Source organism: Astyanax mexicanus, chromosome 12 (assembly GCF_023375975.1).
Source record: "Astyanax mexicanus isolate ESR-SI-001 chromosome 12, AstMex3_surface, whole genome shotgun sequence".
Taxonomy (NCBI): Eukaryota; Metazoa; Chordata; class Actinopteri; order Characiformes; family Acestrorhamphidae; genus Astyanax; species Astyanax mexicanus.
The window spans coordinates 34880246-34900188 of record NC_064419.1 but is presented as its reverse complement, the minus strand read 5'-3'; the positions used below and the strand labels follow the sequence as shown (position 1 = coordinate 34900188).

The 19943-nt window shown below is 36.9% G+C and overlaps 3 protein-coding genes across 3 annotated transcripts; 1 reads left to right on the top strand and 2 right to left on the bottom strand.

Annotated features, from left to right (window-relative positions):
* Nucleotides 1–95: 95 nt before the first annotated feature.
* On the bottom strand, nucleotides 96–5107 carry tmem127 (transmembrane protein 127). Its single transcript, XM_007247200.4, has 4 exons — nucleotides 4760–5107; nucleotides 2982–3290; nucleotides 2357–2521; nucleotides 96–1946 (listed from the first exon to the last, which is right to left on the bottom strand). The coding sequence occupies exons 2-4, from the start codon at nucleotides 3217–3219 to the stop codon at nucleotides 1636–1638; spliced, it is 714 nt and encodes a 237-aa protein (XP_007247262.3). The 5' UTR covers nucleotides 3220–3290; nucleotides 4760–5107; the 3' UTR covers nucleotides 96–1635.
* Nucleotides 5108–6285: 1178 nt separating this feature from the next.
* On the top strand, nucleotides 6286–11808 carry ciao1 (cytosolic iron-sulfur assembly component 1). Its single transcript, XM_007247197.4, has 7 exons — nucleotides 6286–6555; nucleotides 7862–8010; nucleotides 8218–8329; nucleotides 8505–8593; nucleotides 9439–9640; nucleotides 10653–10731; nucleotides 10904–11808. Exons 1-7 carry the CDS (start codon nucleotides 6417–6419, stop codon nucleotides 11136–11138), a joined length of 1005 nt encoding a protein of 334 aa, XP_007247259.3. The 5' UTR covers nucleotides 6286–6416; the 3' UTR covers nucleotides 11139–11808.
* Nucleotides 11759–18969, bottom strand: ufd1l (ubiquitin recognition factor in ER associated degradation 1). Its single transcript, XM_007247198.4, has 12 exons — nucleotides 18851–18969; nucleotides 18348–18480; nucleotides 16891–16923; nucleotides 16663–16784; nucleotides 16401–16531; nucleotides 15130–15202; nucleotides 14954–15022; nucleotides 14767–14835; nucleotides 14615–14662; nucleotides 14403–14491; nucleotides 14231–14312; nucleotides 11759–12373 (listed from the first exon to the last, which is right to left on the bottom strand). Exons 1-12 carry the CDS (start codon nucleotides 18851–18853, stop codon nucleotides 12299–12301), a joined length of 927 nt encoding a protein of 308 aa, XP_007247260.2. The 5' UTR covers nucleotides 18854–18969; the 3' UTR covers nucleotides 11759–12298.
* Between the last annotated feature and the right edge of the window lie 974 nt (nucleotides 18970–19943).

Here is a 19943-nt window from a genome sequence, read left to right as displayed (position 1 = left end):
ACAGCTTCAATTATCTGCAGATCCTACAATCCCTGTAAAAGCAAAGAAAAAATCTAACAGTATTTATGAACAAATATCAAACGCTCAACCAAAGATACCACAAAACCATCACCAAATCTTTTATTCATCCTTTTTACATGTTAATGATACAGCTAAAGAAATGAAGGAGAAACTAAATATGATTGAACGGTCACAAACCACCCCAATATAAAGCAGACAAAGAAAAATTGTAAAACCGAAAAGAACATGTTTACAATCAGATTTTGAACGTCCACCAAGTAACACAAATACGGTATCAAATTGTCAGGGCATGCCATGACAGTGCACATATTAAAAATGACTTAACAGGTGATGCTAAATTAGACTGTAAAAGTGTGAATACAAACATGATTTAAAATTTGTATTGATTTCACTGTATCACACAAGTGGCAAGTTTGGACATTCTGAATCTCAATAACACTACCAAAGCACGCAAAATACACACAAACACACAAAACAGGATAAACAGATATATAATCAAAACCTCAAATGAATGAAGAGCACACTTACAATCAGTTGGCAAACTTGAACAGTATCAAATTACAGTTGACAAAACTGATTAAACTGGCTATCCCACAGAGAGCTTAGTAAATGCTGACTATGTGTGGTTGAATAATTAACAATATATATAAAAAAATCTAATAAATAGTCTGTGCTCTCTGGGGTTTATGTGCATTTTTTTAAATAAGCTCAATAACTAAACAGCTAGTGAAAATAATTCATAAAAACTTTACAAAAGTTTAAAAAGAATAATTTGCAGATGTTTTAGAACTGCACAAAAAAAGCTTAAGGTAGCTCCACGGGTCTACAAACTCTTTGTTAGGGTCAATTATTTAAAATCAAGAATTCAAATTGTGTTATTCTGTGGGCTCTTTGTAAATCAGTAAAATGTCAGTTAAATAAATCACTCCATTGGCCAGTCATCCACACAATAAATTGACCAACCTGACTGAGAAAAAACAGCAGGCTTGCACATGACTAGATAAACAGTGTTATACTCAAATTTAAAAGAGGGCATTTATGCTGCCTCAAAATAAAGACTATGAAGTGGGGCACTGTACAGGTGGAATGTAAGGAGGATATGAAATACTTGTGATTTAATAAACAGAATGGGGGGGGGGGGAATGCAAAGGATATGGAAAGTTCTCCCAAAGCCCACAATTTAAAGTGCCCAAGAAGCAGCCAGAAGACTGCATGCCAAAAACACATGAAATGCTGTCATTATGTCATTTTTAAAGCAGTTTTGTAAGGGACCTTTACTGCCATTTACATGCAAACTACTATAAGAAAAGATTAACTTTTCATGTTAATCAGCAATCCTAAAAGCAGCGATGCTGAAACTTGTTAATTTGTTCCATGCACTGAAGCAAGAGCCGAACTGCTACTTCAAGTCTGTGCATGGATATACAATTATGTTTGCATATGATGTAGTATTTTAGGTATTCAGCCTACATAATTTATGTATGTAACTCGTGACTTGGCAACTGGAATCTACAAGTCTCTCAGTCCATGGTTTGTTTGGAGGTTGACAGTGGTACCTGAAGCATGGATGCGAGTATACAGGAAAGGAATAAGCACGCTGGTTTGAAATCCAGATCAGGGTGTGTAAGCAGGTGGAGGCTGGAACTGGTTGGCAATATCGTAGTCAGCAGGGAAAGTTTCACTGCTCTCCTCCATCTCTGAGAGGAGCTCTAGGGCCTGCTCCTCTTCCTCAGTGGGGTAATGACGGAGCAGGTTGGCAGCCGTGGCCAAGATGGAAGCTCCTCCAGCTCCTGCCACCAGATAGAAGCTGATGGCAAAGGTAACGTAGATAAGTGAACCATGATACTTCTTGTGCTGCTGCTGAAGAGAGAGGATGAGCTCTGAGGCCCAGTAGCAGAAACCAATCACAGTGGCACACTGGAGCACTGCAGAATGAAGCACAATAGTAAACATATTTAGAGAACAGCACAAAAATTTACACCGTCATTGCATACGGTCACTGAAATGCTGGCATTTGCACAGCCGCAATGCAAAATCTTTACTATGTGGACTTCCTGTGAGTATTGTATGTTTATGCAATCCAAAAAAAAAAAAGTAGTAGTAAGTAGTAAGATTGTAGTAAGTAGTAAGTAAGATTGAGTGCCAATATTTTTTTAAATACATCACTATTTTTGTTATAGGCCAAATAAATAAAGCATTCTCTACATATCAAGCCAATTGTTAATATATAGAGGACTGACATAACAATGTTTCTTTAACCCTTTTTTACTCATCATTTAAACACATTGTAAATGTGCCAATAATGCATTAAATGTCACTACCACACGCTAAATACCTGTAAGAATGTGAGCAAAGGCATATCGGCGTGTAATCTTGAGAGCAGGGTGTTTGGGTCCAAAGACGTCCAGTAGAAAAGCTGTCAGGCTACATAAAATGCCCAGGAAACAGAAGGCAGCAATAACTCGCAACAGCAGAATGGTCTGGGAGTTAATGCAATAGTCTGTGGCAAAACAAAAGAAACAACATTTATTTATATACAAAATAAGAGTTGCGCATAGGTACATGGAGCTTCATCATCGCAAAAATCACAGTAAAGTAATCTGTGAACTTTGTGTGAATGTTTAACACATACACTTCCTGTTCCATTTTAATAAGATTTAAATTACTCTAAAAGACATTTTTTTTATTAGTTAATCATTGTCATTTTTTAAATGTATTAAGTCTCCTCAGGCCCACTGCCAGAGAGAATTAAGATTATAGCTATTAGATTCCTCAGGCTCTGTCATCCAAGCAGAATCATATCACAACTTGCATCCCTTACAGGTGAGTTGTTGAGTATTGAAGTGTTGTGATTGTATCAGAAACAGGCCTGTTCCTTTGGTAAGTGTTATTAATAAACATTAAGCAGTCAGTTTAGGTCATAATAAGAGCATAAAAGACTAAAGTGAGTAAAAAATGACCTTTAATAAGTGTCTCGTCTATGTATCCCAGAACGTCAGCCACTCCAAGCTCCTGCCTCGGGCAGGTTCCCCCGTGCACCCGCAGCCAGGCTGGCTCGGCCAGGGCTGTGCACAGGGCCGTGATGGATAGTGCGCCAGGCAGCGCAGAAGCCAAACTTCGTTCGGGTTGTTTGGGCAGTGCTGTTCCACCTCTTCTCCTGCGGGTTCCAGGGAGAGCAGGTCCCGGTGGGGCGTACATGATGTGTTTCTCAGATATAACAACTGAACAGCACCAGGTTCAAAAGTATCAAGTGGTTGTTTAGAAATGTACTGCAGAAGAAAAAAAAAAACACATACAGGGTTCAGGAGAATGCATCTGCATATGGAAAATACATGAGTCTAATGTATAAACTGAAACAAAGGGTCAGAGTATAACAGACAGATCAACAATGGTGCATGCTTACTTCGCTACATGACCAGCTGATCCCTAAAGACCTGTATTTGGGTTGTCACTGATTAGCAAAATTATGGAGTCCTGCTAATTACCTCCTGTATCCATAAAAATAGTGCATGCCGATGGTTTAGTGGGGCCTGTGATAAGCAAGTCATGGCCATATACACTACATGGACAGCTGGGATTGGGATTATACGCCATTGAAATGCCCAGATAGCATTCTGACAAGTATGGAATATTCAGATATTTAGTTAAAAAAAAAAAAAAGTATGGGTCAGCCACTTTTGATGACCAAGCAGAGTGTAAACTGAGTAAGCTGAGTTGTGTGCGCAGCCCTTAACCCCTTTCCCACTGCGTTTCTGGTCCCAGCTGACTAATCAAATAATCAAAACTAACAAAATAATCATTAGTTGCAGCATGGTCACTAAAAGTGACAGACACAACAGATTACATATATTACCTCACTAAATAGCAGTATATTTCAGATTGATCATAATGTGTTCTGGGCATTTAAATCCCATGTTAAGCAGTTACTATAAAATAATAGTCAGATTAGTCAACTAAAAAAATAATCATTAGTTCCAGCCCAAATAGCATGGGATATTTTAAGACCCTTATTATTACGATCACCTGATATTTAGATAGTTTCCTAGTATATCTGTTGGCGATTAGTTGACATAATCGACAATGTTGATTATAAAAATGTATCGACTGTAAGTAACAGTGTGAACTAATAGTTAATACTATTTGTTACTATTTGTAACTGCAGTGCACAACACTTTCTCACTAAATAGCAAAACATTGCACATTAATCGGAATGTCTTTTTCTGGGCATTTAAATGTTGAGCAATGTCTATCGTTTTGAAAAGACAGAGAACTCTAGGAACAGAAGCCATACCCTCAGGAAATAGAGAAAGAAATAATCATTGATCTATCTGAAAAATATTCGTCAGATTAGTCAACTACCAAAATAAACATTAGTTGCAGTCCAAGCAGCTAGTATAAGGAAACAAATCAGACATGACGAATATGACTCACTTAAGACTCAAGCAGGAATCACTCAGCATAAGTAAGCTAACCTAGGTTAACACGACATTATTTCAGAGATCATTAAATCCTTAAAAGTCATTTATTCTATAAAAACATTACTAACCGAGCGATAACAGTATCAAAACTACACTTAACATTTAACCTAGGTTAGTTAGCTAGCACCGCGATGGCTACACCGCTTAGCTAGGTTACGTTAAATCTTGTTTTCTATTAAACATTTAGACGTCTGAATGTGTCGCTTTGGTCCCTTAACCAAAGAAAAAATACTATCCACCCAGTCAAACACTAAACCCACCTGTCGGGCGTGTGGAAATCCGTCCTACTGAGAAACAGGCGAAGTCATGAGGGGGAGAAGTCGAGCTTCGTCGCGGCCAAAGCGGATATTTTAACTCGGATACCGAGAGACTCAGACAGACAAAAGAACCGAAAGAGCTTCTCACACGATAAAACACCCACACCACCCTTACCATTCACCTCCGCCCGCTGCCCCTACTCACAATATTCCCCCTCAGAGTGACTGCTCTGTCTAATACAGCCTCATTCTCCTGCTTTATATCAAAATCCCAATAAAAACAAAGACAGCTCCGAGCTCAGCCGCTAGCCTAGCTACCCAGCTACCTCCCTCTGTTTCCATCCGCACACTTCCGCTTCCTGTAACGTGACGTTCTGTAATAAACCCTAATCCGTTTGTTTATCTGTTTATTTATTTAGTAAAATATCGTATTTTATTATTTTATCATTAATTATTAAAATGTTACCAAGTTATCACTGACATGTTTCCTTTTTTTGTATTTAACTCAAATGTGTTTCTCCCAAATTCCAAATAACAAGATTCAAGATTTTTATTGTCACGTCACAGAGTACAGGTGTATGTACATGTGAGTGAAAAACTTGGGTGCAGATCCCCACCAATGTGCAGAGAATAATATTTACAAGAAGAGTAATAAAATAAAATATAATATAAAATAAGACTTACAGATAGCTTTACAGTATAAACACTATACACAATACACTCAATAACAATAAACATAATAACTTACACTATAGACAAATATTGCACAGAATAAGTATTGCAACAATATTGTCATTTAGAGCATTTATATGCAGAAAGTGAGAAATTGCTAAAATAAAAAAGGTGCAGTGCTTTTAGACCTCAAATATTACAAAGACATATTACAAGCTCATATTCATAAAGTTTTAAGAGTTCAGAAATCAATATTTGGTGGAATAACCCTGGTTTTGGAAAAAATATGAGACCACTTAAAATTATGAGTTTATTGAAAACCTCTGGAATATAACCAAGAGCAAGATGGATGATCACAAGCCATCAAACCAAGCTGAACTGTTTGAAATTTGCACCAGAAGTGGCATAAAGTTATCCAAAAGCAGTGTGTAAGACTGATGGAGGAGAACATGCCAAGATACACGAAAACTGTGATTAAAAACCAGGGTTATTCCACCAAATATTGATTTCTGAACTCTTAAAACTTAATGACTATAAACTTGTTTTATTTACATTATTTGAGGTCTGAAAGCTCTGCATCTTTTTTGTTATTTCAGACATTTTTTATTTTCTGCAAATAAATGCTCTAAATGACAATATTTTTATTTGGAATTTGGCAGAAACGCTGTCTGTAGTTTATAGAATAAGAAACAATGTTTATTTTACTCAAACATATACCTATAATCAGAGAAACTTCAGAAAATGAAGTGGTCTTTTAATATTTTTTTTTCCCCAGAGCTGTATATACAGTATACATCCCTGTAGACTGGAAGCTGTGAGGTTCGCTGTTCCCTGTAAGCGGCGCTGTGTTATAAACCATGTGTAAGGGGGTAGTCAGTGAAGAAAAGAGCAGGAAGGCAGGTGGAGGCATCTGATAAACTAACTGTCAGCAGATAAACATTAGTTTTGACCGGTTTAAGCAGGTAACTGGACGCCGAAACGCTCCTGAATGAAGGACACGGTAGAGCTGGTTCAGCGGCTGAGCGCTCACCCCGACTCCCGCTGCTGGTATGTAGCCTGGAGCCCCAAGGGTTCCCTTCTGGCGTCCTGCGGCGGAGATCGAGCGGTCCGGATCTGGGGGAAAGAAGGTCTGATACTCAGTTCTCACTGTGACTAATGTTACTTTACCTGTGTCTGTGTACAGTGCATCTCAAACAAATTAATATAACTGAAAAGTTACTATTTTAGTTATTTAGTTCAAAATGTGAAAATCATATAATATATAGATGTATTACACAAAGAGTGATATATATATTCTAAGCTTTTATTTCTTTTAATGTCGATGATTATGACTTACAGCCAATTAAAACCCAAAAATCAGTGTCTCAGGAAATGTGAATATTACATATAACCAATTGGTACTTTTGGCAGTGTGGGCAGTGTGCCAAGTCCTGCTGGAAAATGAAATCTACTTCTCCATAAAAGTTGTTATTTTGCAGGAAAACACTGCATGGGATTTTGACTTGATACAACACAGTGGATCAACACCAGCATATGACACGGCTCTCCAAACCATCACTGATCATCAGTAAATTTCGCATTTCATTTGGGAATCAAGAGATCAAGAGTATGGAGGAAGAGTGGATAGTCACACAGTCCAAGCTTCTTGAGGTCTAATGTAAAGTTTCCACAATCAGTGATGGTTTGGAGAGACATGTCATCTGCTGGTGTTGGTCCACTGTGTTATATCAAGTCTAAAGTCAGTGCAGTGTTCTCACGAAAAATCTTTCAGCACTTCATGCTTCCCTCTGCTGACAACTTTTATGGAGATGCAGATTTCATTTTCCAGCAGGACTTGCACACTGCCCACACTGAACTACAAGCATGATCAGCCTGACCAAGCTAGAAGATAACCTGTATGACCAACCTGGTCAATGACGAGCATGACCAAAATCATATATATAGCAGTGCAGACGAAGCACTGCTTAATCATCTAGATAATCAGTATAAAGTATGTTTTTTGTGTATGTTTATGTCTTTTACCCACCTAAAGGTACAATATGTAGTATTTGCCTACAGGTCTGTTACTTTTTTACTGACATACTGCAGACCCTACAGCTGGTTTTAAAAGAGGCATTTTACAGCTCACAATCTGCATTCTACCCTCACAACATGTTTCTGTGTAAAATTAAGTAATTTCTACTTTAAGGTAATATTAAATTATCAAGTTTATTACCTTTAACTATCAAAGGTTAGTTAAAAATTAACGTTATTTCCATGCTATGAGTTCCTCAAGTAAAAACACTTGTAACCTGAGGAGGATTTTAGTTTAGTTTACTGATCTCTGATGTCTAAGGTGTCTGTCTCTATGCCCATGTACTGACACAAGAACAAAACTTTTCACAGCAGAATGGATGTGCAGGTTAATTTATGTGTCCTGGCCTGTTCACACAGGAGACAGTTGGGAGTGTAAGAGTGTGCTGTCAGACGGACACCAGCGGACTGTCAGAAAGGTTGCCTGGTCACCCTGTGGGAATTATCTTGCATCGGCCAGCTTTGATGCTACCACTTGCATCTGGAAGAAGAAGAATGATGATTTTGAGGTAAAACATTTATACACTCTCCAAGCATTGTACAAAAACTCTGCATTGATATTGGGTTGTAATTGTGTATTGGATTACAGATAATTCTCTGTAATTCTCATGGATTGTCCCCTCATGGTTTGGGATGCCTGTGAATTTAAGACTGATTGTCAAAGTTAATCATAACAGTGTGGTAACTTTTACAGTAATAAGTGTGTGTGTTTTTAGTGCCTTACAGTTTTAGAGGGACATGAAAACGAAGTAAAGTGTGTAGCTTGGGCTCCGTCTGGAAACCTGCTGGCCACCTGCAGCAGAGACAAGAGCGTGTGGATATGGGAAGGTTTGTAAAGGCAGTGTTACTTTTTACATGGTCTTTCATACTTTGTATTGTTAACTCTGTGTAGTTTCTCAGCTTCTCTGGGTAGTTCTTGTGTTACAGTTGTAACACGTTTGCCATCTCCCATGCATACAGACATAAAAATAGATTTTTTACTTAAGTCTTTCTTTCTCTACAGTTGATGAGGAGGATGAGTATGAGTGTGTGAGTGTGGTCAATTCTCACACACAGGATGTGAAGCATGTAGTTTGGCATCCCACACAAGAGGTAACATATCTTTGATGTATCTTTTCACGTGATACTGTGAAGCGACTTTATTGTGTTGTCTACAGCAGTTAGTGAGTATGTTTACATGCACTGTATAGTCTACATATTCTAAGTTTATCTAGTTTATTCAGCTAGTCACGGAAACAGCTTGCTCATAATTCTGTAATTATGAAATTAACCATAGTATTCTTGGATTTTTCAGTCTGAGCATAAGTGAAAACAGAAATTGGTAATGAAAATAAGCAACTAAAGGATTTATGTAATCCTCGTATTCTAGTTGATGTATATTCATATTTTGGCTTGATGTGTTAAAAGTTGTCAAAGCAAAATGTTTTTTTTTTATATATATAATGTTTACACCTCAGATTTACTGTTTTAATGTGATTTTCCAAATAGAATAATATTGAATATTGATATAGAAGATGCCAGAGGGAATCTCAGTCAGTCTCAGTCTATCAGAGCCCATAAAGAATATAAAAGTTTAATATGAAAAAGGCTGCTAATAAATAATCAAACAATAGCTTGTGCATTACTTTTAAATTGTTCTGTCTGTTTACAAATAAAAAAAAACTGTTATGTAAAAAGTTATATAAGAACCAAAAATAGTAATTGTAATCGAGAATCGCTCATACATGCAAAGAATATTGAGATTAATGTTTTGTCAATATCACCCAGCCCTAGTTCACTGTATATTAAATTTGACGTTATTCATGTCACATTATACTGGTAATCACAACATATCTACAATCAATATATAAATATATTAGTAAAAAAAAGACCAATATGACAAAAAATCCTTATAGATAATGTATTGTGCAGCCATAACATGTCTTCTTCCTCTACAGCTCTTGGCGTCAGCCAGTTATGACAACAAGGTGTGCATTTATAAAGAGGAGGATGATGACTGGGAATGCAGGGCAACTCTAGAGGGACACACGTCGACAGTCTGGAGTCTTTCCTTTGACCCAGAGGGACACAGATTGGCCTCCTGTAGTGATGACCGCACTGTGAAAATATGGAAGGAGTGCACACCAGGAGATGGCGAGGGTACTTTCACAACTTTTGTTAGTCTGCTTCTAGTCCAAATCTGTTAATGAGTGTGTACACTTGCAGTGTTGGTTGCCAAGAATGCCATGGTTAGTTTTCACACAGGGAAAAAGCCAAGAGCCAAAAACCAAAATGCTTTTCAACAAACCATGTGAGAACCTTATGTCTGCTTATTGGTTAGTCCGAGTTAAGCATATACAAGAAGAAGGTCCTGTGGTTTGGACTTGTGTAAATATCTGTACAGTTACACGTGAAGCAATGGCAGATGCCATTTGTTTATAGTTATATTAGTAAATATCTGGGTATGACATGCTAAACTGCACATGCTGAGCCAATTAGCTCAAACATGTAAAGTGCAACTGAAAGCTGCATCAGATCAAGTTCGTATCACATTCTCACAACAAACTAACTGCTCCAGAGTTCATTTGGGACCAGAATCAAGAAGAAAAAAAAATCTTGGTAAAAGATTAGTGTGTTTATAATGTATGTATTCACACCTGTCTAAATGAATTGCATCAAGGGTGAAAATTAGCCAAAATGTAAGGCCTTAAAGCAGCACTAGGTAGGATTTCCTTGATTTTTCAAATCTTTTTTAAAGAAGTAAAATTACAGCTTGAAACTCACTGCAGCGCTGCATTGAGGTGTAATAGGAGAAATAGCGGTCCTCTCGTGTCTGTGCCGGAGCTCCTCTGAGCTCAAACCAGACTGCAAGTTTTCCGAGGTGGCCGCAACCAACGCTCGCGAGATCTGCGACCTGCTTTCCGACCTTAAGTTCTAACAGTTCTACAAGGACTACTGGTTCATTCTTTACAAACTAACATACAGACACTTTGGCAGAAGCTGGAAAGAGACAGAATATATCTGTGAAAGCCAGAAAACGAGAAAGAGAAACTAATCCGCCTGAAACATTTATTACACTCTCCAACTGTAGGGGGAGACCACAAGCACAAAATCTCAATCCTACCTAGTGGAGCTTTAAATATACCTTCATCTAAAGGTGTTTTTGTTGCAGGTGATGGGTCTACTGACACGTGGAAGTGTGCATGTACCCTTTCTGGGTTTCATAGCCGTACAGTTTATGATGTTGCATGGTAAGTTTGGTTTCAAACTATTTAAAAACAGATAAATTAATCTTATTAATAAATGTTATAAATTAATTTTTTTTGTGTGTGTGAACCAGATTTTTGAAAATGTTCAATATTTCCTCACTTGTTAAAATGATTAATATACTTATCCTACCTGTGGAACTTTCTCTGTTTAAAGGGATCGTCTGACTGGTGCGCTGGCGACAGCATGTGGAGATGATGGAATCCGTGTTTTTAAAGAAGACCCAACTGCTGACCCTGAGCAACCTGTCTTTAACCTCACTGCTCATGTGCCTAAGGCTCATACCCAGGATGTTAACTGTGTAGCCTGGCATCCACAGGAAGTGGGCGTGCTGGCCACCTGCAGTGACAATGGAGAAATCGCTATCTGGAAATATGAATCAGAAGTTTAATCTACAGAGCATCCTCTGCATTGGACTCACAAAGCACTGTATTTTACTCTGTTATTGTGAAGTAACAAAGTTAAAACAGTTGTGTTCTCTTGTTTCTTTTACTGAAATTAAGGAACTAGTCTGTTTTTTACAGTAACAGAACTAGCACTGGCATTCTTTCCCATTTGTTTTTGTTTCAAATGTGTGAATTGAGCTTTCAGGTACACCCACTTAAATTTTTGAATACACCCTCTATATGTTTTATACCATAGAAGATGTTTTAATACACAATATATAACAGATCAGTGCATGAAAACTTTGATCATGAAAACATTCAGCTTATGCGTATAGTTCACTCAACAATTCTCACAGCCTTGCTTCTAGTTGAATTATGGACAAACTGTATAATACAAATAAAAAAAAAATGTTTTTGTCATATACATTTGCTGTTAGAAACTGCAAACAGTTTTAAATGTTGTATTTAAAAACTCTCCAGCTTTAATGGGACCTACTTTTAAAATTTAAGCTTCAAAAACATATTTTCTATGTGCAGAATAAAATGTTTGATGCAGCAATGATGGTCAGCAAACCATTTTGTTTGGGTCATTGTGGTTGTGGTATTCAGTAAATCTATAACAATGTAAATTGCAATAGTAAAACTGGATTTATTGAAGTTTACACTTTTTTCAAACTGTTTAGTAAACATCAAGTCATGGGTTTTGTTTTAATAAGCAGGAGAAGCTTCAAAAGGAAATAAAACCACCAAGCTCAAACAGAAACATTACTAAACAAGAACTCTTATTTACATTAATTATTTGTGAAAAAACACCACTAAAGGTAAGCTTTAAAGTTAACTAAAGTTAATTTTTGGACAAATATTAAATCCATCCTGTCATCTGCGCAAAAAGAGTTGAAGATAAAATAAGATAAGAAAAAATATGTAAAATGTGAATCATTGGGCTGCATTTATTCCTCAATTTATTACTAAAATTACTTAAACTGTGTATATATATAAATTAAAAGCAGAATCTCTGATGCTTGCGTTTACATCTGTAAAACAGCATAATGATCCTGATCCTAGTGCACAGACCATCATTGACCTTGTGTTCTAAAAAGGGAGAATACAGGAACAGCAGTTTGTAGGATGCTTTTATTGTTGATTCCTGGTGAAGTGTGTCTGCTCAAGGTTTCCTGCCCTTATTCCGCAAGGACTGTCCTTCTCCCGAGAATGCGATGAAGTTATTGACAGAGTCGTCCTGCACAGAAAAAACAAGTATTATCAACAACAAAGTGAAGTCATCAGAGCGAGCTTCTTCATTTTAATTTTAAAACTGAACTGATAATATGAGGACATTATGAAACAGACACGGTCAACATTTAGAGCAGGGGTGTCCAATCTCATCCAGAAAGAGCCGATGGAAAGCAGGTTTTCATTCCATCCCAACAGAAGCACATTGTTAGTTGTTTAAAGAAAGACCAGGGAATCAGTTGTGCTGCTAGATGTTTAAAATTAAACTCTGCAGATGCTCAGATCGAATTTTGATCTGGATCTTGACGGTTAACATTTACAAATGTAAGTGATCTGTATCTGTGTGTAATGTTAACAGATCAGTCCCTGAAACGACTCATATGCGCACAATGATACGTGTATAAACGTCGCATTCCTCGCCAACAACAAAAAACAGCACATTCGAGAGATGACTTGTAGCTTTATAAAGGGAAATAAATGCGTTAGCAGCTCAATGTGGAGCATCTTTTGTTCGAGTGGAGAGCAAACAGCTCGTCTGAAGAACGTGCTCAGGTAAAGGAGGTGAAAAAAGCCCAGGCGGCTTGCTTTTGCTCTTTTAGAGATGTGTGGGTACGAAAGAGAAGCACATAGCACAATCATAAAAGCAAAAAGACACATGAATTCCAATTTGACCGTTCACATTCATGTCGCACATCCATGGATTGGATATTTTATATGTAGTACCACATATGAAAGTGACTCAAATATATTTTGAAAAAATCGGATTTGGCATGTTCACACAGCCATGAAAAAATCCGATCTGAGCCACATTGAGCAAAAAATTTTATTTGAGTCACTTCAGCCTGGTAATGTGAACGTTGCCTAACACATGCCTCTTCCAACACATGTGAAGTCATTCAATGCCTCTTGTTGAACTGACACTGAAGCAGCATTACTGGGTAGCTAGCACGCTCTGAGGAAAGCCATGATCCAGCTCTGATACAGCAGCTAACAGATGCTTAGCTATCCTGACCAACATTACATTAGGAGTGATGTGGGGAGAGAGAAAGGTCAATTGCGCTCTCTCGGATTCTGACTGCCGAAGGCAAACAGCATGACCCGGGATCCTCAGATCATAGTGGCATGGCCTTAGCACGCTGGACCACCTAGAGCTCTTTGAAATTAATTTAAATTTGAATCATATTAAAACAGATTTGTCTTAGGATGGATGCTTGGACTTTCAAATTGGATTTCAACATGTCTTTTAAATCACTTACAATATGACAATCAACAACCTTATAAAATCTAGAGTGATTGAGGTGAACGTTTTCCAAAGATTAGTTTACTGATGCTTACTAATTCTCCTTCCTACTTCCCCAATAGTGGAGCATGCTACCTACCGCTACCAGAGCAGTAGGACCCCTTGCTACCTTCTCTCCCAACACCAAACTAACCACTTCCATCATCATTCCCTGCTCCATCCCAATATTATTATTTTGGCCTATTCAGGCCCTGCTACACTTTTTTATTTTTGCCTTGGATTTTTGATCCTCTATTGCTTATGTACCCAAAGTGCTAAAATGCAATGTAATGCAATGTAACATAACATAATGCAATCTTCATTAACAAAGCAACCCATGCAGATGCATGTGATGTCCAGACACGCAAATCCAATCTGAATACTTGCAAATTACAGTTGAGACGGTCTTCCCAACTCATCTGATTTGAGACACAAATCTGATTTGCCTGCCGTCTGAACACGGCCTTTGTGGATATGACTGGACACCTCTTTCTTACAGTCTTACAGACTGTTTAAAAAAATGCTGTGGACTGTGGTAAACAAACTTAATGCAGCCAAAAGTGTTTCTTTTAAAATTATAAATACCTCTTCTATTCTGCGAGGCTGTGGTCTGGAGTTTCTGATGAAGGTGATCTTTCCAATCTTGAACTCATAGTTTGGAATGCCTCTATTTAGAACATAACAAAAAATGCATTTAATCCTCTGAAACTGAAAACTGTAGCCCTTTAAGAGAAGATGAATGGATGCAGGTCCTCACCTTTTAATGTCATTTGGGTCAATGCGGGCAGGACTGGGTTCAATTCCTTTCTTTTTTCCATCAAGCCGATTCCCAGAGCCTGTGAATGCCTGATCAGGGAAAGAACATGGCACAGTTCAATATTAGTATGTCTTCATAATCTGGCATAACACTGCTTGAGGCAAAATTAGATATGAATGGGTCAATAACCCAATGAAACTTCTTCTGCTTACTCTGAAGCCAAGGTCCATCTCATAACTGCTCGGGTCTGTCTCTTCCTCCTACAAACATCATACGTTTTATTTAGATCCATTACTAATAAACCATACTGCCATAAGCCAGTATTACCAGTATAAAATAATAACATGGTCCTATCAGAACTTACGGCAGGTTCCTCATGATGCTGTGTGGGTCTCTCTGGCTCTTTGTAACCAAGTGGAGCATCAAAGTCCACCTAAAAGAGAAAACAACAAATATAAAATGCAATATGTTTACATCTAGGAAACATGGTTGGCATGTATACCATTTTGTTTAATGGATGTAAAGTAAACATGTAAATGGAAAACTCTTACGTTCATATCACATTCAATAATGGACACAGCTTTGTCTGGTTTGGTCTCCATTACTCGCAGCTCGTAGATCTGAAGAATAAATGATGATTATAAGATTATAAGGTTTTGTTCGTGTTTTTTTTTTTTTTGTCATAAAAAAAAAAAAAACTACATTTCGCAACACTTCATATACTTACCTTTTCATTGTAGTTGATTGCAATGACATCACCTGTAGTCAAGCAGGCGAAGTTCCTCAAAGCATTTTCTAATCTACAGAGAAAAAAAAAACAACAATATTCTATCAGGCTGAAATACCCATCATTATACAGCCACACAGCAAATATATCGTCCCTGAAATAAATGCAAATCAATATAACTGGGATTTTGAGGTCAGTTTATGCCACTGATATGATGATAAAAAAATTTTAGACACTGCACTTAAAATATATAAATTTTTAAACTTTTGTAAAAAAATCACCGTTCTTAAACAAACCTGGCATACCAGTTTATTAATGTTAACAAGTAAACACAATGGGCAAGATTAAGGTAAAAAAGCAAAAAGTATTGAGCTCATATCCACGTATTGTACAAATAAAGGATTTTTAGCCTAATCACTGATGTATAGACTAATATACAGCTGTGAAAAAAATCAGTTTCTCTGATTTTGCTATTTATAGGTATATGTTTGAGTAAAATGAACATTGTTGTTTTATTTTATAGACTACATACAACATTTTTCCCAAATTCCAAATAAAAATATTGTCATTTAGAGCATTTATTTGCAGAAAATGAGAAATGGCTAAAATAATAAAAAAACAAGATGCAGAGCTTTCAGACCTCAGATTATGCAAAGAAAACACGTTCATATTCATAAAGTTTCATAACCCTGGTTTTTAATCACAGTTTTAATGCATGGCATGTTCTCCTCCACCAATCTTACACACCGCTTTTGAGTGACCTTTTTTCACTCCTGGTGCAAAGAATTTAAGCAGTTCTGCTTGGTTTGATAGCTTGTGATCATCCATCTTCCTCTTGATTATATTCAATAGATTTTCAATTTGGTAAAATTAAGGAAACTCATCATTTTTAAGTGGTCTCTTATTTTTTCCAGAGCTGTATACAGAAGTGATATTCAGTATCCCAGTAGTAAATGTTAGCTATCTGCTAAAGTACTGGATAGCTGAGTGGGGCACATTTCACAAAGCCTGCCCTTGATTATCTGCTTTAATATGCTTGTAATGGGTCCTCACACTTTCAGGATACATAATAAAAAGTGGGTTTTCATCAGGGTCTTCAAACAAAAAAGGCTTCCTTTTCATTCTCCACAATATTACTGCAGTAAAAAGATATGCGGTCATGTTTAAGAAAGATGTAGCGACAGAGACTCTACATGCTTTGTTGGTGCCCCTTTAATTTCCTTTACAGCTTAGCTATTGAGTGCAGTATGTTGTTACACTGGATTACTTACACAGCTTTAGGGTTTGTGATGTCCAAGAAGTCTGGACTCTGAGGCTGAAATTTGGAGTAAGTTGCCACCATGAGATTGACACTCTCAACCTGGACCAAACCTCCTTCTTCCAATAACAGGTTCTGCATCATCTGTGGGACAAAGACAATATTAAGTTCACGGATCAGAAGAAAAACAACACACAGTAGTTTACGCACCTACAAAATACTACACTCTTCGGCTATAATGTCAAGAATAATAAGTGTTTGTTTTAGTTTATTACCCAGTGGGGAAGGTAGCAGATCCCTTCATCAGCAACAAACTCCAGGACACCACAATGGGTCATTCTGTCTGAGTTCTTATTGGTGAGTTTGAACAGCATGGGGTATGTGATGTTAAGTCTGCCTGTTTAAGGATAAGGAAGGTTTTATTCAGTACATCATATCATTTCATACAACTACAGTGGTACAGTGGTCTCGTATTAGAAAACAGTATTAACTTATGAACTTACTAAGCTGGTCCAGTGCTGATGGGGGCATTATAACTGGCAAGAGAAGGAAGAGAGTATTACACACTCAAGAGGAGTACAATCAAGAGACAGTAGCCCATCTAAGCCTACGCTGGATATACATAAAACACACACACACACACACCTATGCCTATACTGTGTCAACTGATATATAAAAATACCATATAATAAATGTTATTCTTGTTGTTATCAATCATGATTAGATTCATTAATATCACATGAGTAGGCCCCATGTGCAGTGTACAACCCAGGTGGAGCTCATGTTTAGACCCTCCTTGCCCCATCACTAACATTAATATGTGAGGCCAACATGGAACCCATGGACAAAACGTACAGGTTCCATAATGTCATTTCAAAACTCCAAATATCTGCAGTGCCACCACAATACACAAAGTGCTGGGGACAGACACACAATGTGAGAAGGATAATGGGCCCATTCACAGTTCTCTGTGTCTCCAAAAGTGCACAAACACAACAGATTACTGTACCATGTAATTGTGAAGGAAATAAAGATATACAGGAACACATTATTTGGAGCTCTATTCTAAGACATACCCACATGGGGTTCTGCACTATAAGCCCCTGTTGGCACAGCCTAAGCTTTTGTCCTTAATGCATTTTCCCCCTTATGTTACTTTTATTTTCATACTTTTAAGTAGTTTTGAATTCAGTTCTTTTTACACGTTTACTTTTAGTAAAAAGCTTGAGTTGATCCCAGCTGGCATTTCAACATTGAATCAACATTAATGTTATGGTTGAATCAACCTTGGATTTGGTGTTGATTTTGAAAAGTGAATCAACGTTGATATGGCGTGTACATTCAACCTTTCATAAACCATAGCTCATAAAAACTAGAAAATTCTATGGTTAACTATAGTTTATAGTGAACTATAAACTTACATCACTGCACTAAAGCTGAGTAAAAAGGATGTTACCCACCACTATCAATCAGATTAAACGTCTAATCTCAAAAACACAACAGTAAGACTAATAGAACATACTCATTTCCCCAGGTATGGCGAAGAATTGATGCCAAATTAAAAAGCAATTACTGCAAATGGAAGCAAAACCACTTTTTCATCCTTCCATCCTTTTTTTTTATATAGTGATGAAATGTAAAATGCTAATTCAAAAGGCAGAAGGTTAAGGACATTATGTTGATTCGACGTGTAAATTTTAACGTTTTCACAACCACTTAACATTAAATGTTAAAACAGACGTTACTTCAACCATATTTCAGCCACATTTTACCGTTGAAGGTCGGTTGTTTGCCAGCTGGAGATACTAATTAACTTCTACAGAAGTATTTAAACCCTAGTATCTATATTTCTACTTGAGTAATGAATGTGAATTCTTTTGAAACATTCGCTACAATAAGACACAGAATATAGTATCATGTCTTAAAGAATCATCACACAAAAACACTGTAAATGTAATACTTTTTCCTCCTTTTTCCACGTCTGAGCGGTCATTGGGTCCCGCCAGCATCGACACCGAGTAGCAGCGGTACTGTGTGGAGAAGCGGTTCTGGAAGGCCCGAGGCATCGGGTGATCAAACATGTTGAAGGAAAACTGAAAACGTAAAAACAATATAAAGCAGATTAGCGAAATGATGGGCTGATCTCAGGCCTTACCGACTAACCTCGCTAGATTACATTCACCCCTATAATATTACACACAACAACTAACAGCTACGGAACCTCATATCTTCAACTACACCCTGAAACTAAAATACTGAACACCCGGTTTCACCAAACCCAGTAAAACTACAGAGCAGCTTCAACTGAGAACACAAAAACAAAAGGGCTGACAGTGACAGTGCAGCTTTAGTCGCTAGCCTAGCGTAGATTTACCGGCTCTTTAACACACACAACTAACTATTTAAACCAGCACACCACCCGCATTCATCAGCTACAAACGTGGCAAAGCTTCCAACACCCACCATGTTGTCTGAATACGCTTTACTTCTCTCAGAAATACTGCAGAAATCAGACTAACGCTACTGTACAAAAACACACTACTATCCTCTTCCCAGGGAAACGCTGAGTATACAGGATGTGACGCCTCCCCACAACAAAACACCTCCGCCCAATCAGATCACTGCAACGCCATGCCGTCATCAAATTACTCCAAACAGAAGCTCATTTTATATTTATTATTTATATTTTATACATTTTATATACTATTTATATATTATACACAAATTGGAAATACAAAATAAAACAAACAACCATAAAACCAATAAACTGAGCAAAACATTTATCTTAACATCACATCTAATTAATCAACTAACAAATTTAACTAATAACTTCATAACTTCATAGCTCATAACTTCATATACTTCATATACATTCATGTTCATAGAACAGAGACTCCATAAATAAAATAAATTCAACAAGAAATACACTTAAAATTGATTACCTTTACCAAATAATTTTAAATTGTGCTGATAATTTCCCTAAAATGATCATCAGATTTAATAAGTAAAATTCACAGCAAAGACATTAAAGTTAAAACGATAAACGATATTTAAGCATATTTAAGTTTTATTAGAATCCCATATTTTTTGTTGCTGTTTGTTTATTTACTTTCGTTTATTTTTATTGGATATATATGGTATGTGAACACGTGCTTTAAGCAAACATATAAAATATATAAAGCTTTAAAAGTATATATATATATAAATATATATATATATATATATATATATATATATATATATATATATATATATATATATATATATATACTTTTAAAGCTTTAAAATCCAGTTATAAGCCTTTAAACCTGCTCTGCCTGATACTTCAGCATCATCTCAGCAACTCACCAGTCAGCACTCAGTAGCAGCAATGCTAGGGCCTTTACTGCTTAAATCCAATTTTCTGTAAAACAATACTTTATTTTACTTTTTAAAATGAACGGAAACATATTGGAAAGGTAGTTAATTACTATACGTAATTTGAGTTTTTAGCCGTTTAGCTATATTTTTCTACGTCCATTGAGGTCTCGTTCGCTGGCTCCCTCTAGCGGTTCGT